This window comes from Cicer arietinum, chromosome 3, assembly GCF_000331145.2.
Source record: "Cicer arietinum cultivar CDC Frontier isolate Library 1 chromosome 3, Cicar.CDCFrontier_v2.0, whole genome shotgun sequence".
Taxonomy (NCBI): domain Eukaryota; kingdom Viridiplantae; phylum Streptophyta; class Magnoliopsida; order Fabales; family Fabaceae; genus Cicer; species Cicer arietinum.
Window position 1 is genome coordinate 71321411 of NC_021162.2, and position 19679 is coordinate 71341089.

The following is a 19679-nucleotide window of genomic DNA, read 5'->3' on the forward strand; positions in this document are numbered from 1 at the left end:
CCTACACTTCTCAAATCGCTGCTAAATTCAACATTCCAAGAATTTCCTTTTATGGGGTTAGTTGTTTTTGTCTTGTTTGGCACAAAAATTTGTTAATTTCTAATGTTATGGAAAACATAGAAAAAGATTCTGAGTCTTTTTTTATACCTGAAATTCCTCACAAAATTGAGATCACAAAAGCACAGTATCCATCATCAAATGATGGAAATTGGAAGGAATTTGTTGGTAAAATGGTTGAAGCTGAAATGGGTTCTTATGGTGTTGTTGTGAATTCTTTTGAGGAATTGGAACAAGAATATGTAAGTGATTATAAGAAAAGTATGAATGATAAAGTTTGGTGTGTTGGTCCTGTTTCACTTAGAAATAATAGTAATAATTTAGATATGGCTAAGAGAGGAAACAATAACAATAAGGATTCAAATTCAATTGATTGTTTAAAGTGGCTTGATTTGCAAAAGCCAAATTCTGTTATTTATGTATGTTTTGGAAGTATATGTAATTTAAATGCTTTGCAATTCATAGAGCTTGGTATGGGATTAGAAGCATGTGAAAAACCATTTATTTGGGTTATTAGAGAAAGGAATCAAACAGAAGAGTTGAATAAATGGTTCGACGAATCGGGTTTTGAGGAAAGGATTAAAGGAAAAGGGATTTTGATAAAAGGTTGGGCTCCTCAAGTATTGATACTATCACATTGTTCAGTTGGAGGTTTTTTGACACATTGTGGTTGGAACTCGACATTAGAAGCGATATGTAGTGGTGTGCCGATGATTACGTGGCCGTTATTTGGAGATCAGTTTTTTAATGAAAGATTTGTTGTGGAAATATTGAGAGTCGGAGTGATGGTTGGAGTGGTGAGTCCTGTAAATTGGGGAGAGGAAGAGAATGTTGGTGTGTTGGTGAAGAAAGAACATGTTTTGAGAGCTATAGAGAAGTTGATGGATGAAGGGAATTATGAAAGTGAAGAGAGGAGAAAAAGGGCTAAAGAGCTTGCAAAGATGGCTAAGAAAAGTGTAGAAGAAGGAGGATCTTCTCACTTTAATGTCAATCTATTAATCCAAGATATCCTTCAACACTCCAACAAAGGAGATTGATGTTGCTTACAACTTTTTCTTTTGTTGAAAATGCTATCAATTAGTTCAATTAAACTTGTAGGTAAGTTCCTTTGTCTAGCAACAATATGGTAAAATTTATATATTGGCATTAGATAGATTACTTTGTAAGACAATCAAAGATTAAAATTGAGTGAGGCTAAATAGCAAATTATTATACAAAATCCCAAAAGATATGTAGCCAAAATTATTATACAAATTTATTAGAAAAATCAAATATACTTTTTTTTTAAAGGCTCCTTGTCACCGGAGATGATTATGTTCAAGACATTGTTGACATTTATAATATGTACCTCTTCCGGCTGAAATTCAAATGATGATTCGCCACATTGTGAGAGTCTAGTTTTTTATGCTAAACTCAACCCTCATTTGTCATCTAAATCATATATGTTAACTATACTAAACAAACTAATTACAATCAAGCTAAATAGTATGATTAGGAAGCCAATCATTCCCATCAATGTATGATACATTCATATAGGATATTGCTTCATAATCTTTAAGTTGTTTAGCATAAGAGACTCTAGATGTATAATCTGCTCCAGGTCCTATACAACGGTACTCCCCAAAGAAGACACTCCTGTATTTTTAACACAAATTAAACATATATCTTAATATAAAACATTAAAATAATAGGATAAGATCAATTATTAATTAATTACTAACTGGTCTCTAGATGGATCTTTCCAATCATTCCATCCCTCAGCAGCTACAACATCAGACATGCTTGTTGTTGAGAAAACAACTGTGGCAAATGTTCCCCAAGCTCTTCCAAGCCAAACTTTTCCACTTCCAACAATGTTGCAATTCACAAATGAAAAACCTGTTTGTTCCTTCAATGATTGTCTACCTTGAGCTGTGATAGACCCATCAACCCCAATCGTATCTTGTTTAGCTATTGACTTTATGGTACAATCCTATAGGTGTCACAAACAACTTAATAAGCAATGTGGCTAAATGATACAAAATTACCTTAACAATTGTTTTAGTGCATCAACACAACATATAGTCCATGATGGATCAGAACTGAAAAATCAATAGTGATCGGCAACACTACTCGGAAGTATAAGTTATCTTCACATTGAGATGATTGAAAAAACTTGTGCATGTGGTATATATACCTCAAAGAGAAATTAAGGGATGATTGATCTTAATGAATTACCTCATAAAGTGATCTTGCATTTCCAAATATGAAATCAATGGATCCTTGGATGAAACAATCCTTAAAATAATGTCTTCCAGTGTCATCATTGAGTGTGTCTTGTGCACCATAGAATCCACATCCATAGAATGCGGTTTGATCACCGCTAACTCTCAATGCCACTGCCTGTGCTCCAACCTCTCCTGGTGATGCTGTCGGAGCACTGTTCTGTTTTTCTCACACAATATGTCTTAAAATCAATTTTATTTTCATTTTCAGTTTTTAATATTAAATTAATTGTTACTTTTTTAATGTATCATTTAGTTAATATTATGTGTACATTATTTTCAACGTATTATATTTCATTTGACCATTATGATAAACATATAAATTATTAATAAGAATAATTTGATAAAACTATTATTGTCTCTTTTATTTATAGTCATTTTTAATTATATGTGAAATAAATAAAAATGATCATTATTGTGAGACATATGATATAATAGATACTAATAGATAGATATATCCACAACACTAAGAACACAACAATTATTTACTCCCTTTGATTTTAAATATAAAAAAAAAAAAAAAGATAGTTAAAAAAAGTTGATGTATTTGACACTAAATTCAAAATTTAAATTAAATACATCTATTTTTTTAACATATTTTTATTTATATTTGATATATGGGGGAGTAATATTGAAAAAGTAGCTAATGTAATTGGTCACCTTAAAGCTAATGTTGTAAGCAGTAAACTTAGAAGCAAAGACGCCAAACGAGTAGCTATAGGAAGTCCCACCAGTAGAATTTGCAGTGTCATTCCATTCTATGATTGTATTAAGATACCCTTCACCTTGTAGTACTAAGTTTGTTTTGTTGGCTAAGACCACTACCTTCTCCCTAAACATTCATCAAATATTTTGAGTGAAATACTGAGTAAGTGTATATTATTATATATAATTTAATTAAAATATATTTCCACTAATAGTGTAAAAAATTATTCTAAAGTGAAATCACATTTTATCAACTTAGTACAATATAACATTAATTCTTAAAACATGTTTATATTATTATGTTAACATGATAAATATGATTAAAGATGAGTCAACTTTTAATGTATATTTCATATGTGATAAAATATACATAAAAAAGTACATGTATTTTGTCAAACAATTTTTTTTTTATAGAGGGAGTAGATATTAAACTCATAGTTATTGTTATGCATTTACGTCGCTATATTTAATTTCAAGTGAAAACACTAGTTAGCCAGGTGTTTCTTCAAATTAAGATCAATATTTAACAAATGAAAAAGTGGGAGAAATTAACATAATATACTTGACTAACATTGATAATATACTTGATTAAACATTGAGAAGTGATAAAAAAAAAACGAATATCGACCTGTATGTACCAGAATTAATTAAGATAATAGTGGTATGAGAGTTGGATTCAGGAACAGCGTCAATTGCTTTCTGCACACTACTAAAGTTAGCGAAACCTTCTAAGTCAACCGTGAAAACAAGAGACGCATTATGATCTAAAATTATATTGGAAGCCCATTTTGTCTTCTCACATTTTTCCTTATGCCACTTCCTAAGATGATGTCTCCTACTCGCAGTACTTGTTATTAGCAAAGACACAAAATCTTGAACCTCACTGAGCTTTATAATCTTGGTTAATATGCCAAATTGAAAATGGAAACTACCTTGAGAATTATTAATGGAAGTGCTAGAGGAGTTGGAAGGTGGCGTGGTGTAATGAACAACAATGATGGAAAAGAGAAATATGACAAAGCCAGAGAGCCAAAAGAGGGTTCTGTTGAATTTCATGTTTGAGTTTTATGAATTGGTTAGTATTTTGGGCTAAGAAATAGATTTTGGGTTGAGGGGGTGATGTAGTGATGAGGAAATGCTTTTATTATGTGCATGTGAAAAGGATGTGTGTATGGTAGTGATGCATGATTGGAGTAGGAGGTAAGAAAGGTATGGGCTTCTATAGTAAAAGCATGCTTTTCAAAGCATAATGGACTTTGACAAATAAAAAAGGCATTATGGATTGTTGTACAAAAAAAGCATTACGGATCGATGAAAAATTAGGTGATTGTTTATCAATTTTCCGTATTTCCTTCTCTACTCTCAAATATATTATCGAAAATTATGATATATTTTACATTATCGAAAGTTATAATTCGGTAAAAAAAATCAAAAAAATGAATAAATTTGAGAAGCTGAATGAACAATCACAGAAAAATTATGATGTTTTGGATTAAAAAAAACTGTTTGGCAATATATTTATAGACGAAAAAATTACATTTTTGTTCAAAAGTATACTTCTCAAGAGTAAAAAAATTATATTTTTAGAAGTGCATTTTTTAAGCGTACGTGGGTGAAAAAAAAAAAAATTTTAACAAATGAAAAATGAAGAATTTTGATGGTAAGACATGGTGTAATTAATTAGAGGTCGGAAGATGGATACGCTAAGTAACTGCAGAAGATTTAAAAAAAAAGTGAAGATAACAAAATGAAATTTTTTTTTTTTTTAATGTCATTCATTATGGGGTGGTGGGAGTGGGACTCGTTGATTAACATTTTATTACTTTTATGTTTGGTTCTAATTAGGGAGTGAAGTTGGAAACTTAGCTTGTAATGCATCATGTGTGCTTGCACTAACTTTGAATTGAATCCACCGCTATTCCAACATAGACCGTTAATTTTGCACAACTTTTTTTCCTTTTTTTTTGAATATTTAGTTTTGTTCCTTTATCATTTTTAAGATTCATTTTATCTTTGATTTTTATTTTTTTTGAAGTGGGCAAATGTTAGTTCTTTGATCTTTGATTTTTAAAATAGTTTTATGAAGTGGCATAATAGTTGTCTTTAAATTGTTGTCTTCTTCAATAAAATCTCAAAATAAAGACAATTATCACCCATTTAAAGATAATTTGAGAATTTATGTCAATTGAGAGAGTAAAGAGTGATTATCTGTGATCCTAATTTAGAAGTTTGTGTCGTTAATACAAGCTATTCGATGAAGTTGCGTTGGACTGATGAATATTCATATATATTTCCAAACACAAGAAAACAATGTATATTTTAAAATAATTTAGATGCTTAATAGATATATGTTTATTTGAACACCTAAAAAATTGTAGTTAATAAAATTTAAAATTGTAGTTAATTGGATTTAATAGATGGTTATTAAGATGTAATATTTTGTTATATCCATTAACTATGACCGAATATAATTAACTACATAATTAAATTATATTAACCATAAATTAATGTCAAATATTTGTGTCAAAATATTATCTCTCTATGTACAATTAAGTGAATGGCTATATTTAGACGTTGCGAATAGGTTCAGACTGAATTTTGCTTAAATAAGTTAAGCTTACTTACAAAAATTAAAGCTTAGTTTGATAAATTACATGCCAAAAACTTTATTTTAAACTTTAGTTTGACCTTTTAAAAAGTCTAATTTAACCTATTAGTCTATTAAAAAATCTATTATGTTAAAACTTTTAAAACATGACATTTTCTCTACCTCTAAAAAGAATAATAGACCTGTAAAATGTGAATTTTGTTGACTCGTACAACCATAACATTTTTCATAATAAATTTAATATATATACAACAATTATAAACAAAATAAAAAAATAAAATACAATCGTGGAATTTATAACACAATAGTTTAAAAAGAATAATAGATATAGATGTTAAGAAGTGAAAACAAAAACACTAGAGATCAAATTTTTAATAAAAGGTCTTTTATTCAATAAATATAAAGAATATTTTTTTAAAAGGAAAAAATAAAAATTTATAATAAAAATATGGTAAATCTTTTATTATATTAATACTATGTGTATAAAAATATTATATTTTAATTATATATATATATATTAATATATGAGACTTTATATATATATATACCGACCAGTTTATCGGGCTTAATAAACTCTGTAAAGAACGTGAGCCAATTTAAATAAATAAATTTTTAAAAAAAATTAAGTGTAACCTTTTTATTGAGAAAGTCAAGTTTGGCCAAGGTTTTAATAAGCCGAGGTTTGACTTACATCTGCGTGAAATAATTTTTGAAACTCTTTACATCGGTATAAATTTTGTTCTAATTATCTCGGTCTCTGCCCAATTCCCTTCAACAGAAAATCCTAAAATACTTAATCCCTTCTTCCTCTATGCCCAGCCGGCTCCCCCGTTGCATATCAGTAAAGATTGCAAAAATGGTGGATCTCACGAACTTTATATCAACTAAAAATGTCAAATCATCGCAGATTTAGGATTTGAACCCAGGTTTTGTAGCTATGTTGAACTGAATACCGTGTTCATGACCACTTTTACACAAATTAATATCTAGTACCCTTTAAAAGGTTCAACAAGGACTTACTACGGCCACTGACTATTGACCTAATGTCCCAAGCGAGCCAATTACGAATCCGAGATTTATAACGTCAGCTGAAAAGGGGGTGGTGCTGTATCGGATCCAAAATCAATATAACTTGTGTTTTCTTAAACTATATAACTGATATAGAAAACATGGCATCATAACTATTTAAACAATAGGCAGGAACGGATCCAATAATGGCTTTCAAGTAACCAACAGTCTATAGATACACATAACCATCAGAAATGAAAAGAGAAGGAAGTAATCTAGGGGTTTTCCCTTTCATGACTTACTTTTTCTAGATAACAATTTGTCAAGGTTGATTATTGATGACTCGACATGGAGGCACCATTTTATGAAGCATATTTGTCCCTTGGAAGTTCACAAACTGACTGCAGTTCTTTCTGTAGTTGGTAAGCTGCAGGACAAGGGAAAACTCAATATTTCAAGTCGGAGGCGAGGAGGGTATTGTGGTAAGTAATTCGCATAGTGAAATGATCAGTCCCGAAACTTAATTACAGCCCAACTTCAAAAAATGCTAGACTGAAACTGGCAAAAATATCAAAATAATAGTAGTAAAACGGATTTTATACCTGTTCTGGTTTCATCTTGCTAAGGCCGAATTTATCTGTCCATATGGACTGTGCTTCTTCTGCAGCTGGTAGCACAAGGTTCTTTACTTTCATGAAAGCCAAGAGCCTCTCAATGCAGGAAAAGAGTGTCTGGAAGTAGCCCTGTTTGGATCAAGCCAATAGAATTATAATTAATGCAATACCAAGTCATTGCCGCAAGTGACCACAATACACAGAAAATCAATCAAAATATCAGAGCAGAGTTTCAATCAAATAGAGAAAGCATATGATGCAAGTGAGGCAGACAACCAGTAATGTCTCGTACCTTCCCATGGTGACTATTACTTGTTGCAACTAAAGGAAGTTCAGCAATATCAGTGCCGAAGATTCGAAGCATGCCCGCAGATACCACAGATGAACTTCAATATCAAAGAAACAAACTGTAAATAGTACTGTAAGTATTAAATAATAAAAGGTACAGACAGAAAACCACTTCTTACTTGACTATTAGTAATGCACAATACATTCCTCCAAACTCCTGACCCCGCACATTCTTTCTGTATGTGAGAGATGCATCAATTGAGACAAAGAAAATTAAATTAAAGTTGAAGAGAAAAATGAGATGAAACAAATGCTTTAAACAGAGTTTCTAACCCATAAACCATTGCTGGAATAAGGTCACGTCCGCTAGCTGCGTCTACAATAGGATCGAAGCATTCCTGAAGCAAGCAAAGTTTAAGTCACAAATCCAACAAATGTAATAAAATGTTATGGCAAAACCAAAAATGGTATCCCAAGGGATAAAAGAAAAGTTGTGCCATAGTGATTGACATTGTAAAATATTACATTTACGCAAGCCATACATAAAGCTCATAATATTGTGTGAAAATGTTGAAACAAACTTATATACAAGTTGATAGTGGCTTAAGCCTGTCAAGGCAAGCTATCGGAAACTTCAGCAGCATGATAATCATCATAAAATCATACAGCAAATGTTGAATGTAACTAAATATAAAATGCAAGTCATATTGTCAATGTCTAGCAGCAGTGCAGAGAAGCCAGCCTCAAACAGAGCTTTAGCATGATATCAAATTGTGTGATGGCTACTATATTGAAAATTATGTAAGATAAATAATTTGTACTACACATAAATGCTAAAAAACATTGTTAGTAATCAAAAGTCATGGCGACATACTCCCTCCGTCTCATTTGTCATTTTTCTCTGTCAAAAATTATTTGTCATTTTACAATATCAATACAACACTAATTACTTTTTTTCACTTATATACCTTTATTTATTATATCTCAGTCCATCAAACTTCTTCACTAACTGCAATTAATAAGGGTATTTAAGTAAATGAAACTCATTTTATCATGGAAATCACTACAACTAATCATTTTCTTAAGAATTGTACACAATATAAATAAGACATTTAAAATGAAACAAACGAAGTAATGACAATCTCTAGACACACAATCACCGTAAATCTAAGGCATAATCAACAAGTCAATAACAACAAAACACAAGGAGCACACAAGGCATAAGAAAGTACACCAAATACTAAATTAGCTACTACCTCCATTTCAAAATGAATGTCATTTAAAGTTTTTGCATATATATTAAGAAATACAATAGATAGAAGAAAGAGAAAAGTCGATTTACCAATTACCCTAATAAACTATGAGTTTTATTGTCATGTATTGTCAATGTAAAATGTTTTACATTGTTAGCACATTACAACCATGTGCATGACTTTAAAAAAAATTATTGTAAAAGTCAAACATCTCTAATGATCCAACAGTTGTGATTGACTGACAGCGTAAGAAAAATTTACACTAGCAGTGTATATAAATTAAATCCATGAACTATTGGTGTGTTTTACACTATCAGAAATGCAAGATATAATTAATGTTTTGGAAGTAGTGCACATAGTAATAATTGAAGGGTACAATTGAAATAAATAATAATTAAAGTTACATTGAAAATGACATTCATTTTAAAACAGTCTTTTTAGCTAAAGTGACTCATTGTGAAACAGAGGCAGAACAGGACTGCAAAGAACACACAATGCTGAGGATTGTCAGAAACTGACAAAACATGGTGAATCTCAAACCAGAGGGAAAGGCCTGACAGACCATAGGAAGATGTGGTGAAATTCTCCAACTCATGAATAGGGGCTGTAATTTGCCATGATTTGAGTCGCGATGATTGTGACTTATTCAAATCACGGCATCATACACAACACAGAGAGTAGTAGACCTAGGACATGCGGCACACTGTGGTGATGCTGTGAAATCCTGTGACAGACAACCCCATACAGTGCAAAGATTCCCCAAAAATGGTTTAATATATAATTTTTCCCGGCCACCCCTATATATTAAACTTTAGGTCACTTTTTTATTCCCATAAACATGTGTGTTTTGGGTTTTAGTCCCTACTGACTTTTTCACATCGTTGCAGTCCCTCTTTTTCTAAAAATGCTCACATTGGTCCCTCATTAGTTGGGCTGTATTGAGTTATGTGGCACAGAAATCCACATCACGAGTGCCACATTTTTATAGCTAAGTATAATATTGCCATGTAGGATTACAGTTCCATCATTTGTTGGTGCGAATGAACATGGACAATTACCGTATTCCACTAAAGAGGGAACAAAAAGGATTATAATGAATTCAGAAGGATGGGAACAACTTACATGAAAGATAGAGACAGCCTCCAAAAGCAATGGTCTAGTTTCAGGAGAAGCGGTTTTTCCATTAAGAAGCCTCCATCTCACATCGATATCTTTGACGGGATCCAATCCTTTTTCCTCTTGCTTTTTCTTTATTACACCCAAGAGAGATTCAGGGAGTCTCTCAGCCCCCCTAACTAAAACATTCTCCAAAGTAGAATGTATTCTCGTGCAATCGTCGCAACAAAGCCAATTACCTTTTGGCAATTCCTGTAATTGGTTACAAACATATGTTCAGAAGACCAAAGAGAAGTTGTTGCCAAAATTAATGTATCCATATATAAAGATATAGCAACAACATCACACCTTCAGAAATGCCATCTTGTGGTCCCTCAAACAGCCAACATGATACTCCTTTTCACACTGCAGCAACAGTTGGGGGGCAACATCAAGTTGGCACAGTAAAACAACACAAATCCCTAAGTCGATACTTCATATGTGCATCAATCACTAAACCATTCAAAAGGCAAGAAAAAATGGACTCTATGTTAGAGAGGCCTTTGGTAGGGACATCAATACTAGAGTGCATACCTGATCACAGAGTATTATTGTGCGTGGACCAAAGCCAGATCTGCTGAAGTCAACACCCCTGATGTACAAAACTTTCTCTTAACATAGTGTATCTCAGAAAAATCACAAAGATACAATATAGTTTTACAATTATTTAAATACAAAATCACGTCTACATGGTGACTGCTGCCAATATCAAGTACCATGAAGATAAGAGCTAAGTCAATACAAACAAAATGGCAGCTAATCATTACAGTGTTACCTGCATAAAGCACACCCACTAAGCTCAGTGTCAATGTCTTTGACTATGCGGATGCATCTCTTGGAGATCTGTTCAATAGGATCAACTCCTTCAACCCTTCCAGCAGCCCAAGCATTGACATTGTAGGCCACAAATTTTTCCCTCTGGAACATGTTTTGGCAAAATTGACAGTACCAGTCACCACGTGGAATACTTGATAGAGATGCACATTCTGTACATTCCAAAGATCGGAACATAAAAGTTCACTTATGACTATCTTTTTGTTTACCAAATAAAGCCAATGTTGAAGTTATAGGGTTAATCTTTTAGTTGTGAGGAAGGAAAAGGAATATTAGGATTAATAAAATTATTGATATGGCGTGAACAAAACGTTGAATGTTATTACAAGAGACAATGCAATAATCTTTATGTATACCAATACTAGATTCCTATACTTAATTAAATAAGAAAACAAATTATGATATATAAGAAAATTTTGAAAACCAATCATAAGAGATAATTTAAGACGTGATAAATTATATTGAAACACTATTGAGATAAAAAGGACAACTTAGCTCTATAAGGAAATAGTCTTGGCAGAGTCCAGGCCAAGGAAGGGTCAAACCCATTGTGGATATTTTTGCAAACAGACTTATCTTACATATGCAAGAGGCTGATTCTACAACTCAAACATGTGATGAGCCCCAAACTTGAAAGAATTTAGATAATAAGTCTAGTACAACATAACTGTTAATGAGGTATTTATCCAAGAAGGAAAAAAAATTATAAGAAAAAGAATAGATTAACAATCATTTCTCCGCCCTTCTCCATTTTTTATTTTTGCAGGAAGGGGTTATAGTAGGCAGGTGACAGATCACAAAAAGGTGTATTACAATTTGGGTAACCTTTATTCCTGACCCTCATGGCCCCTTAAAGTGTTTTATTCTCAAATAACCAAGTACATTAGCATCAAAGGTGATAGTCATATAGAAACACTTGCATTATAGGCAACAACAACCTAGGCAATAAATATCTTCATAGTTCTTGCTACAAAAGCAAATGAAAAAGAGGATAAATAATGGGGAACAATGATGATTCCACATTTCACACAATGATGGCAAATAGATAATTTTCTCCTTCAAATATTTTGTAATGTATATCTGACCTTTATGAAATGCTCTTGGGCATCCGTCACAAAGCAAAAGATTACCACCATCCCAACAAACAACGCATAGATCATCATTGTCATTTGCAGAGTATTTTCGACCTTTTGAGAGAGATATTGCTAACTCATGGAGAGACACCCCATTTGATGTGTAAATGTATGCATAACTGCACAAAAATAGTGCACTTTCAGTAAAATTCACAGGCTCGAGCAATAAACAGGTCAAATAGTTGCTTAATATCTCTCCTAGGCTCCCACCAACCCAAGATAAAAGTAAAGAAAAAAGACTCACGGTTTCTTGCGAGAAGCCCAGCCTGCGTGGACCTCAAACTGTGAGGGACTGATCTGCACAGCATATTGGAAAGAAATTATACACAATTTACTTACTCTCAAGGAATGCCTACAAATATACAAGCTAAGTGTGAGGATACCTCAGTGTTGCAGCATCTACAAACAATTCCAGAGCCCTTTTTGAAGCCTTCAAGCAATTTCTGTCAATCAGAATGTAACTGTTAGCAGCATAGTAGACAACAATAACTGTTTGCATCAAACACAAAACAAACCTGTCCGCGTGCATAATAAGCTACTTCAGTTCCATCAGGCAATCCATTTTCCTCAAAAACTAACTTGTGCAACCGCTGATCCCTTGAAAAGAACACATTGGTTTAAAAGTTAATGATTAACAACACCAAACAGTGATAAAAACACTGCAGCTGATGCACACAAGTGAAGAGGGAGTATGGAACTCACTTCTTAGTTATCTTCCATTGACTCGTATTTTGCGGAGATAAACAATTTGAATTTGAAGCGATTGCCTTAGTCTTCAACTTTATGCATAGTGACCTGGTAGTGACACTTGGTTAGAATAAAAGGGTGGCTGAAAAATTATTTTGTTGTAAACAACTTCAGACAAGCAAATTATCCTAACTACGTTAGGGTGCCAAAAATGTAAAGGCAGGTACAAACTTCTTTTTCATCTTCAGTGTAACTTCCTTCCTGGGTACAACAGGCACAGAAGCACTCTTGGAAGAATTGGAGCTGTTGACCCTTTTTGACGACCTTCATAACATAACACAGCATGTAAGTTAAAAAAAAAAAAAAGCAGACTACTATAATGAAAAATCAATTCATATAATCCAAGAAAATGAAACCATGTAGGCACATGCATTGGTTAGTGAAATCCAAATATTAAGAAAAAACTGTAGATTTGTTTGATATATAGGAAAGTTAAAATAGATAGGATTACTAACTTGTTTCTTTTCTTCCTGCGTCTCTTTTTTTGGGAAGTGAGGGGCAGCTCAGAAGTACAGGATGACTTGGAGACACACACTGGTCTAGGAGACCTGACATATTGTTATAGAATGTTAAAAGAAGAAAATATAAATTAAAGAGGAGCAAGGGGGACGACTCAGACGCATGTCATTCCACCTTTCATATGGTTGCAAGTTTCAACATTTTGAGCCTAGCATTGACATCTCTTAGACTTCAGCCTTAGAGCCAAACTCAACCTCACAAAACCGGCTTGTCAAGTGAAGATTGTTTGACCCCTATAAGCACTACTTAAGCGGCCATATATCTCATATATCTAGGCAATATGGGACTAAACACACGCCCGCACAACGAAGGTGTCAGATGCTTTAATGAAGGAAACTCAAAGTTGATGCAATTAAGGCGACCAGGGGCAAGCCTGCAATTAAGGCAGCTTTCCAAACACCCCCTCACACAAGGCTATAGACGTTGAGTGTGGACAATGTGGGGGCCTAACTATTTTTCGATCCCAGCTTCAAACTTGAGCTTAAGGCCCAATTCGGCATTATAAGATGAGGATTGTCTGAGTCTTACAAGCACAACTTAGTCTTAGACCATATCTCTAGGCATTAGGAGGCTAAACACACACCCTAACACCCAGCACAACGAAGGTGGCCCATTGTTGCTGCAATTAAGATGGGTAGGGGCAAGCTGCAATTATGTCAGCTTTCCAACAATTTCCATTTTAAACTGTGACATCATGTCACTCCATATGATTATATTTCTGGACTTGGGTTAACAAGACAAATGGAAAATTAAAGTTACTATAATTGTCTCAAACTTTAAATTGGACTATTTGCTCAGCGAAAAGCAACAAATGTAGGTTTCACAAGTCATAACTGTTGTCTGTTCACTGGCATGAAGTAACATGATAAAAACTTGAATACTGCTAGTTGTACTAAACTAGATTGCTTGGAATCACAAATTATATTTATTGGTCACAACTTAAGACAAATCAATTTTACCAGAAGTTGGTAACAGCATACAGAAACCCATTAAAATGAGAAAATCGATAAAAAAAAAAACCTATTTAATCGATGAGAAAAAAATAACTTTTTAACATTTCTGTAGTAATCAGCTCAATAAGGGCTGATTGAAAAATCAAAAATCAACTTTATCCAAAATTTCATCATGATGCAGGAGACTCAACATGAGAAAAACTTGTGTAGAAATGAGTACCTGATTATTTTGCCAACTACAATCTTCGAACTTTCTTCAGATTTCCTTGATTCTGCACAAGAACCGCATATAGGTCCCACTCTTTCCACACATGAAGAAGGGAAACATCCTATGGGTAAAATAATGATATCAATACACACCCAAGGCAATCAAAAGAATAAAGGAAAAAATAAACAAAATTTTACACTATTTTCAAGTAATTTTATCACACAAAATCCTGATCACCACGACAAACAAAAAATTAAAAAATAATAATGATTCTGAATAGCAGATGCTAAGCTCACCTTTGCACCTTTTACAAGTAAAGTATTTTTCCTCAGGTGGAGAACAAACAATATTTTGAATTGTTGCCTCCAAATCATGCAGGGGAGCTCTCCTGCACACTCTTAATAGATCAAGCAGGCTCTTCCCATTTTCAAGGCAAATATACTCTGCTGCTCTTTTATATTGTTTGCAAGCATGGATCTCAAATTGGGAAGGTGGAATAACCTAAAAAAAGAATAAAATAAAGGACAGGGCAGGACGGTCTCAGACCCAAGAAACAAATGAGTAAGCAAGCAGAGACAAAATTACAACTCACCCTGCGTCCATTGCACAGACAGCACGAGCACAATATTCCCCCATCTCTAATAACACCCCTTAACCCGGAAGCCTGTAACAAAAACATATCACACTTGCAATACTTAACACCGTGGGCAGTGAACATATCAAAGCACCAGTTTGAAGCTTAACTATGAAAAAATAAAACTACAGGATCAAATAACTAGATGATAAAAGAGCTAGTGTCTAAATCCGTAATATATACCATGTCAGCACGCAATGCTACAACCAAGTTAGTAAAGCCATGTTTCCCTATTAGTAAAAGGTAATTGAATAGTAATGCTTCTGCCACTCCCAAATACCTCAGTCAATCAGTTACTCAATCAGTCCCAAGTAACTTAGCTACTTGCCTACCTTTTTCTATAAAATTTTAAAACAAGGTATGAGTAAGCAGCAAAATCTATCATATTTACACCATTCTTAGAATGAACATACCTTCAAAAAGAAAACAAATATGCATATCCATTCCATTAATCCACTTTTTTTAAAAATACAATTTAAATAAGGTGAGACACACTTATCTAAAAAAAGGTGATGCACACTCTGTATGAAGTCATAGAAAGCCATCAATCTCAACAATGGAGAAATTAATCGACTTTCCATTTTAACTTTAACTTGGACCAACTTCCTAAAATTCAATAATAAATATAATGTTACTAAAGTTTGCTTTGCATTTAGAAATTGCAATTTACTACTAATTGGGTCTATGCATTAAATTTGGTAAAAAAGCTTTTGACATGTCTATAAACGATTTTTTGCCTATATATTCTCACTATTTCTTTTTCAAGCACTGGATCTTTACTAGTCTATTTCAATAAACTCGTCAAGATAGCATATGGAAACAACTTAGTACTTACAACTTATATGAAAACAATTAAATCACATTCACTCTTTGATTGTTAAAATAGGTAACAGAGGATCGTCATACATAAGTGCTTAATCAAACAATTTAGCCATCCTGCTAGTTTTTTTTTTTTTTTCTTTCTAAATGATGCGAAGCACATCAAAACGAACCTTCTTAATGCCACCCATGTAAACCACAGAGACATCATCAAGTAAACCAGTACGGAAAAGTTCCTTGACTGTTGTAGGCTTCTTATTGACCACAATCTTCTTCGACATCTTCATCTCCAACTTGTTTCTCGGAGCAGCTAATGCACCATTGATATCACTCGCCACAACAGCACCTTCTTGTTCTAACTCCGTCACCATCTCCTCACCAGACTCAGCATTCGTTTTCATGGCTGTCGATCGTGTAATCCGCTTGAACGTCTTCACTACACCATCACCTTCACTATTTGCAACGGAAGCACCGTGATGTTCTAACTCAGTTACCGTTTCCTCGCCGGACTCGACGTTCGCTTTCTTCGCCGATCGTGTAATCCGCTTGAAGCCTTTACCACTGGCAACGGCAGCACCTTGTTGTTCTAACTCGGTCACAGTCTCCTCACCGGATTCAACCTTCACTTTCATCGCCGATCGTGTAATCTTCTTGAAATTCCTCGGCACTTTACCATTGCCTTCACTACTTGCAATGGCAGCACCGTGTTGTTCTAACTCATTCACCGTCTCCGCACCGGACTCAACATTTGCTTTCATCGCTGATCGAGTAAACCGCTTGAAATTCCCAACCGGCACCTTACCGGAAGTACCTTGTTGTTCTGACACAGTAACCGTCTCCTCACCGGAATCAACCTTCGCTTTCATCGCCGATCTTGTAATCCGCTTGAAATTTCTCAGCATAACTTCACGAGGCTCGCTCTTCAGCTCATCGCCACACTCGCCGCCATCGCTAATTCCATTGCAGCAATCGACTCTGTTCTCCGATTTAAGCGGAAGCACGGAACTCTCTCTGAATCTCTTGCAATCAACGTCTTGGCAAAAACCGTCACGCGAAGTGAGAGACCTTTTGAGTCGAGTGTATACAATGCAACCGTTGACCGTGGAAATTTTCTGTGAGTTTGAAGGCTGATCGAGCAAAACGGTTGTGGATTCATCCAATTCGAGATTGACAGAGGATTCCATAAAGAATTTGAGCGCGTGAGTTTGATAGAAGCTAAGATATGTGCATGTGCCCTAGGGATTGAGAGGGTGAATTGAACTGGGGAAGGAATGATTAAGAAGTGAGAAGGAGAGCATTGGAGGTGGAATTGAAGATGATTAGCATGAGAGTGAGTGTATGGTTTTTGGATTTTGCAGAAATCTTTCGCAGGGAGAAGAAGAAGGAGGTGTGGGGTCCACTAGTTTCACTTTCACTCACTTAGTAGAGTTTCGATGGATAACGAAGACGATGAGATTTGAGAAAGAAAAAAATAACTCGGGTAAATGGCAAAGCCGTAATAATTACTATTACCTTTGTAATTTGTCCAATTTTTCCTTTCTTATTATTTTTTTGTTACAATTTTGCTTAAAGTAAATATGGGAGTATTTCTTTTAAAAGAATGCTAAATTGGTCCTTTAACTTTATTTTAGGTAACGTTTTAGTCGTTTATTTTTTTTTCTCGATTTAGTCTTTTATTCTTAAAAATATCAAATAAAGTATGAAAATATGAGTTTATTTAAAGATTTGCGTTACGAATTTGATGAAATTTGTATTATATTAAAGAATATAATTAATTTTATGAGTTTTGATTGAATTTTTTTTTGAATTTTTGTATAAAAAAGGATATCATTGTTGAAATTTTAAAACATAAAATATCAAATTGTCACTTAAAATTAAAATAAAGGACCAAGTCGGAAAAAAAAAATAAAGGACTAAAACGTTACTTGAAATTAAGTTAAAGGATCACGAATGTAATTTAGCCTTAAAAGAATTGGAGTATCTTGTTGCTATTTTTTTTCTCGCGTAAGTTGGTCAATAAGTAAGTTAAAAGTCATCTAAGATACAAAATTCAGTCTACAAATAAAAGTAAGTGAAGTTCAATTAAGAATTCAGTAAAAATTTAACAGACTTTAAACCGTTTACGTGGGTTTCTTGTTACTAATTATAGAGATCGTAGAGTAAAAATATATAAAGATCATTTCATTATTTATTTTATTTTAAATTTTTTTTTTTTCTTAATTATTTATTTTAAAATTATTAAGATTTTCTCCTTACATATATCTAGAAATGTAAATGAGTTAAACAAATACCACTGACAATACTTCTTTGTTATCACTCAATTAAACAAAACTTGCATTCTCTTTATATTAGCGAAGAGATCTTGATGTCTTTGGTTGGGCAGAGGAGGAGTTGATTCAATTGTTAAGGATATCTTTAGTTTAATGGAGCATATGAGAGATATTTTAATAGAAGGAGAGAAGTAAAAATGAATTTGGATCATCTCTACTAAAAAATCATCCTCACTTTCTCTATCTCTCTCATCAATTTTCTCTCTTTATTTTAATGAGAGAGACATACAGGTAGAAAGAGTTTTTGGTGGAGTTGATCCACTATGAAGTAAAAATGTGTTTAATTTAAATAAAGGGATAAATTTTTAATGATTTTGTGTTTGCTCAAAAAAAAATAAAAATCTTTTAAATCTTTTTAATTTTTTAATTTTTTAATGCTCCTCTTTTAAAATTTGAACCAAATGCAAAAAGATAACATTTTCTCCTCTCCTCCAAACCCCTTCAACCAAGTACATCCTAAGAGAGTAGGGAGCCAAAATTCTTCATAGAGCTCATTTTGATCTTCTTCTATTTTGGAGAATTTTGAATGGAGTGGAAAGAACCAAAACAACTTAAATTTTTTTAAAATATCTCCCCTTCCCTTAAACAAAACACAAAATTATAAAAAAATATCATTTCTATCTCTTATTTTCAATCAAACATATCTCTCTTTTTCTTATCTCTTCGTTTCTCATTTGTTAAATCAAACATATCTTTAATTGAATTTTAGTAAATTTTATGATATCTATCAATATAATATCAACAAATATAATAATATATTATAAAAAAATAAAACTTTGTGAAATAATTACTTTTTCACCTAAAATTGTAATCATAAATAAAACTAAATAACAAATTAAAAAAAGAATCTTCCTAATACGTGCCTATAGGGCAAATGTTTGAATTTTAAAAGTAACAATTAATTACTTTTAAACATTGCAAGGATTTAAATATATAATTTTTAGTTTGATATCTTAAAATATATCCTTAAAACATAAGTTAACATTTCCCTTAAAAAATCCTTATATACTATAGTGTATTATTATGTTAATACATTACATTTATAAAAAAACACATTTTAACAATGTAATTACTTTTTTTTTTTTTTTAAACAGTGAAAGTTAATAATATTTTCGATGTTAAGACAAATTCATTAAGCAGAAGCTGAAACACAACCAATGTTAATACATATTGCATAAAACATGCTTTAGAACCCAGTTTATTATAAAATTTAAATGCAATTATAAATCTTTAGTTTCTCAATTTTACTATTTTGAATTCCTTATTTTTTTTTCTTAACAATTTTGACCCTACCTTTATCCTTTCTGGTTTTTTAACCCTATACTCATACCTGATTTGATTAACTAGAAGTTAATGATAATAACATGCAGCTTCGTATCTAATCATTTTTCCCTTTCTTCTATGAACTTCCAACAAAATGAATCACCGAAGAAACCAAACAGATATCCACCGCTACTTGGGTTGTTTTGAGAAATTTAGAGACTAAAAATATATTTAAGCTTTATTATAAATACATATTTAATTTTTAGGAAATTATAAATCCATACTTA

General features: G+C 32.8%; 2 protein-coding genes and 1 pseudogene across 3 annotated transcripts; 1 reads left to right on the plus strand and 2 right to left on the minus strand.

Annotated features, from left to right (window-relative positions):
• Positions 1–1346, plus strand: part of LOC101512166 (UDP-glycosyltransferase 73C11-like) — a 1884-nt pseudogene extending 538 nt beyond the window's left edge.
• Positions 1347–1476: 130 nt separating this feature from the next.
• LOC101511853 (putative pectinesterase 14) lies at positions 1477–4138 on the minus strand. Its single transcript, XM_004494038.4, has 5 exons — positions 3655–4138; positions 2982–3153; positions 2275–2481; positions 1779–2029; positions 1477–1692 (listed from the first exon to the last, which is right to left on the minus strand). Exons 1-5 carry the CDS (start codon positions 4080–4082, stop codon positions 1536–1538), a joined length of 1215 nt encoding a protein of 404 aa, XP_004494095.1. The 5' UTR covers positions 4083–4138; the 3' UTR covers positions 1477–1535.
• A 2652-nt stretch (positions 4139–6790) lies between these two features.
• Positions 6791–17376, minus strand: LOC101512705 (uncharacterized). Of its 2 annotated transcripts, XM_004494041.4 has the most exons (20): positions 15973–17299; positions 14939–15010; positions 14643–14847; positions 14359–14467; positions 13122–13214; positions 12838–12930; positions 12622–12714; positions 12435–12516; positions 12303–12362; positions 12164–12216; positions 11872–12038; positions 10728–10938; positions 10487–10544; positions 10262–10318; positions 9920–10165; positions 7878–7942; positions 7724–7780; positions 7549–7642; positions 7245–7385; positions 6791–7069 (listed from the first exon to the last, which is right to left on the minus strand). In XM_004494041.4, exons 1-20 carry the CDS (start codon positions 16981–16983, stop codon positions 6965–6967), a joined length of 3072 nt encoding a protein of 1023 aa, XP_004494098.1. In that variant the 5' UTR covers positions 16984–17299; the 3' UTR covers positions 6791–6964. The 2 variants fall into 2 exon arrangements, 1 of the variants encoding a protein (XP_004494098.1); XR_012162291.1 differs by lacking the exons at positions 6791–7069; positions 7245–7385; positions 7549–7642 and adding an exon at positions 8513–8553 and having other exon boundaries at positions 15973–17376.
• Between the last annotated feature and the right edge of the window lie 2303 nt (positions 17377–19679).

Bases quoted from the DNA above. Each gene is read 5' to 3' on its own strand.
- LOC101511853 (XM_004494038.4), bottom strand. From the start codon at position 4,082: ATGAAATTCAACAGAACCCTCTTTTGGCTCTCTGGCTTTGTCATATTT. The intron at 3,154-3,654 runs GTCGATATTCGT...ATGAATGTTTAG, and splicing joins ATTAATTCTGGTACATACAG to GGAGAAGGTAGTGGTCTTAG. The intron at 1,693-1,778 runs GTTAGTAATTAA...TTAAAAATACAG, and splicing joins AAAGATCCATCTAGAGACCA to GAGTGTCTTCTTTGGGGAGT.
- LOC101512705 (XM_004494041.4), bottom strand. From the start codon at position 16,983: ATGGAATCCTCTGTCAATCTCGAATTGGATGAATCCACAACCGTTTTG. The intron at 10,319-10,486 runs GTATGCACTCTA...CTGTTGCTGCAG, and splicing joins CAATAATACTCTGTGATCAG to TGTGAAAAGGAGTATCATGT. The intron at 7,643-7,723 runs GTAAGAAGTGGT...TTGATATTGAAG, and splicing joins TGTGCATTACTAATAGTCAA to TTCATCTGTGGTATCTGCGG.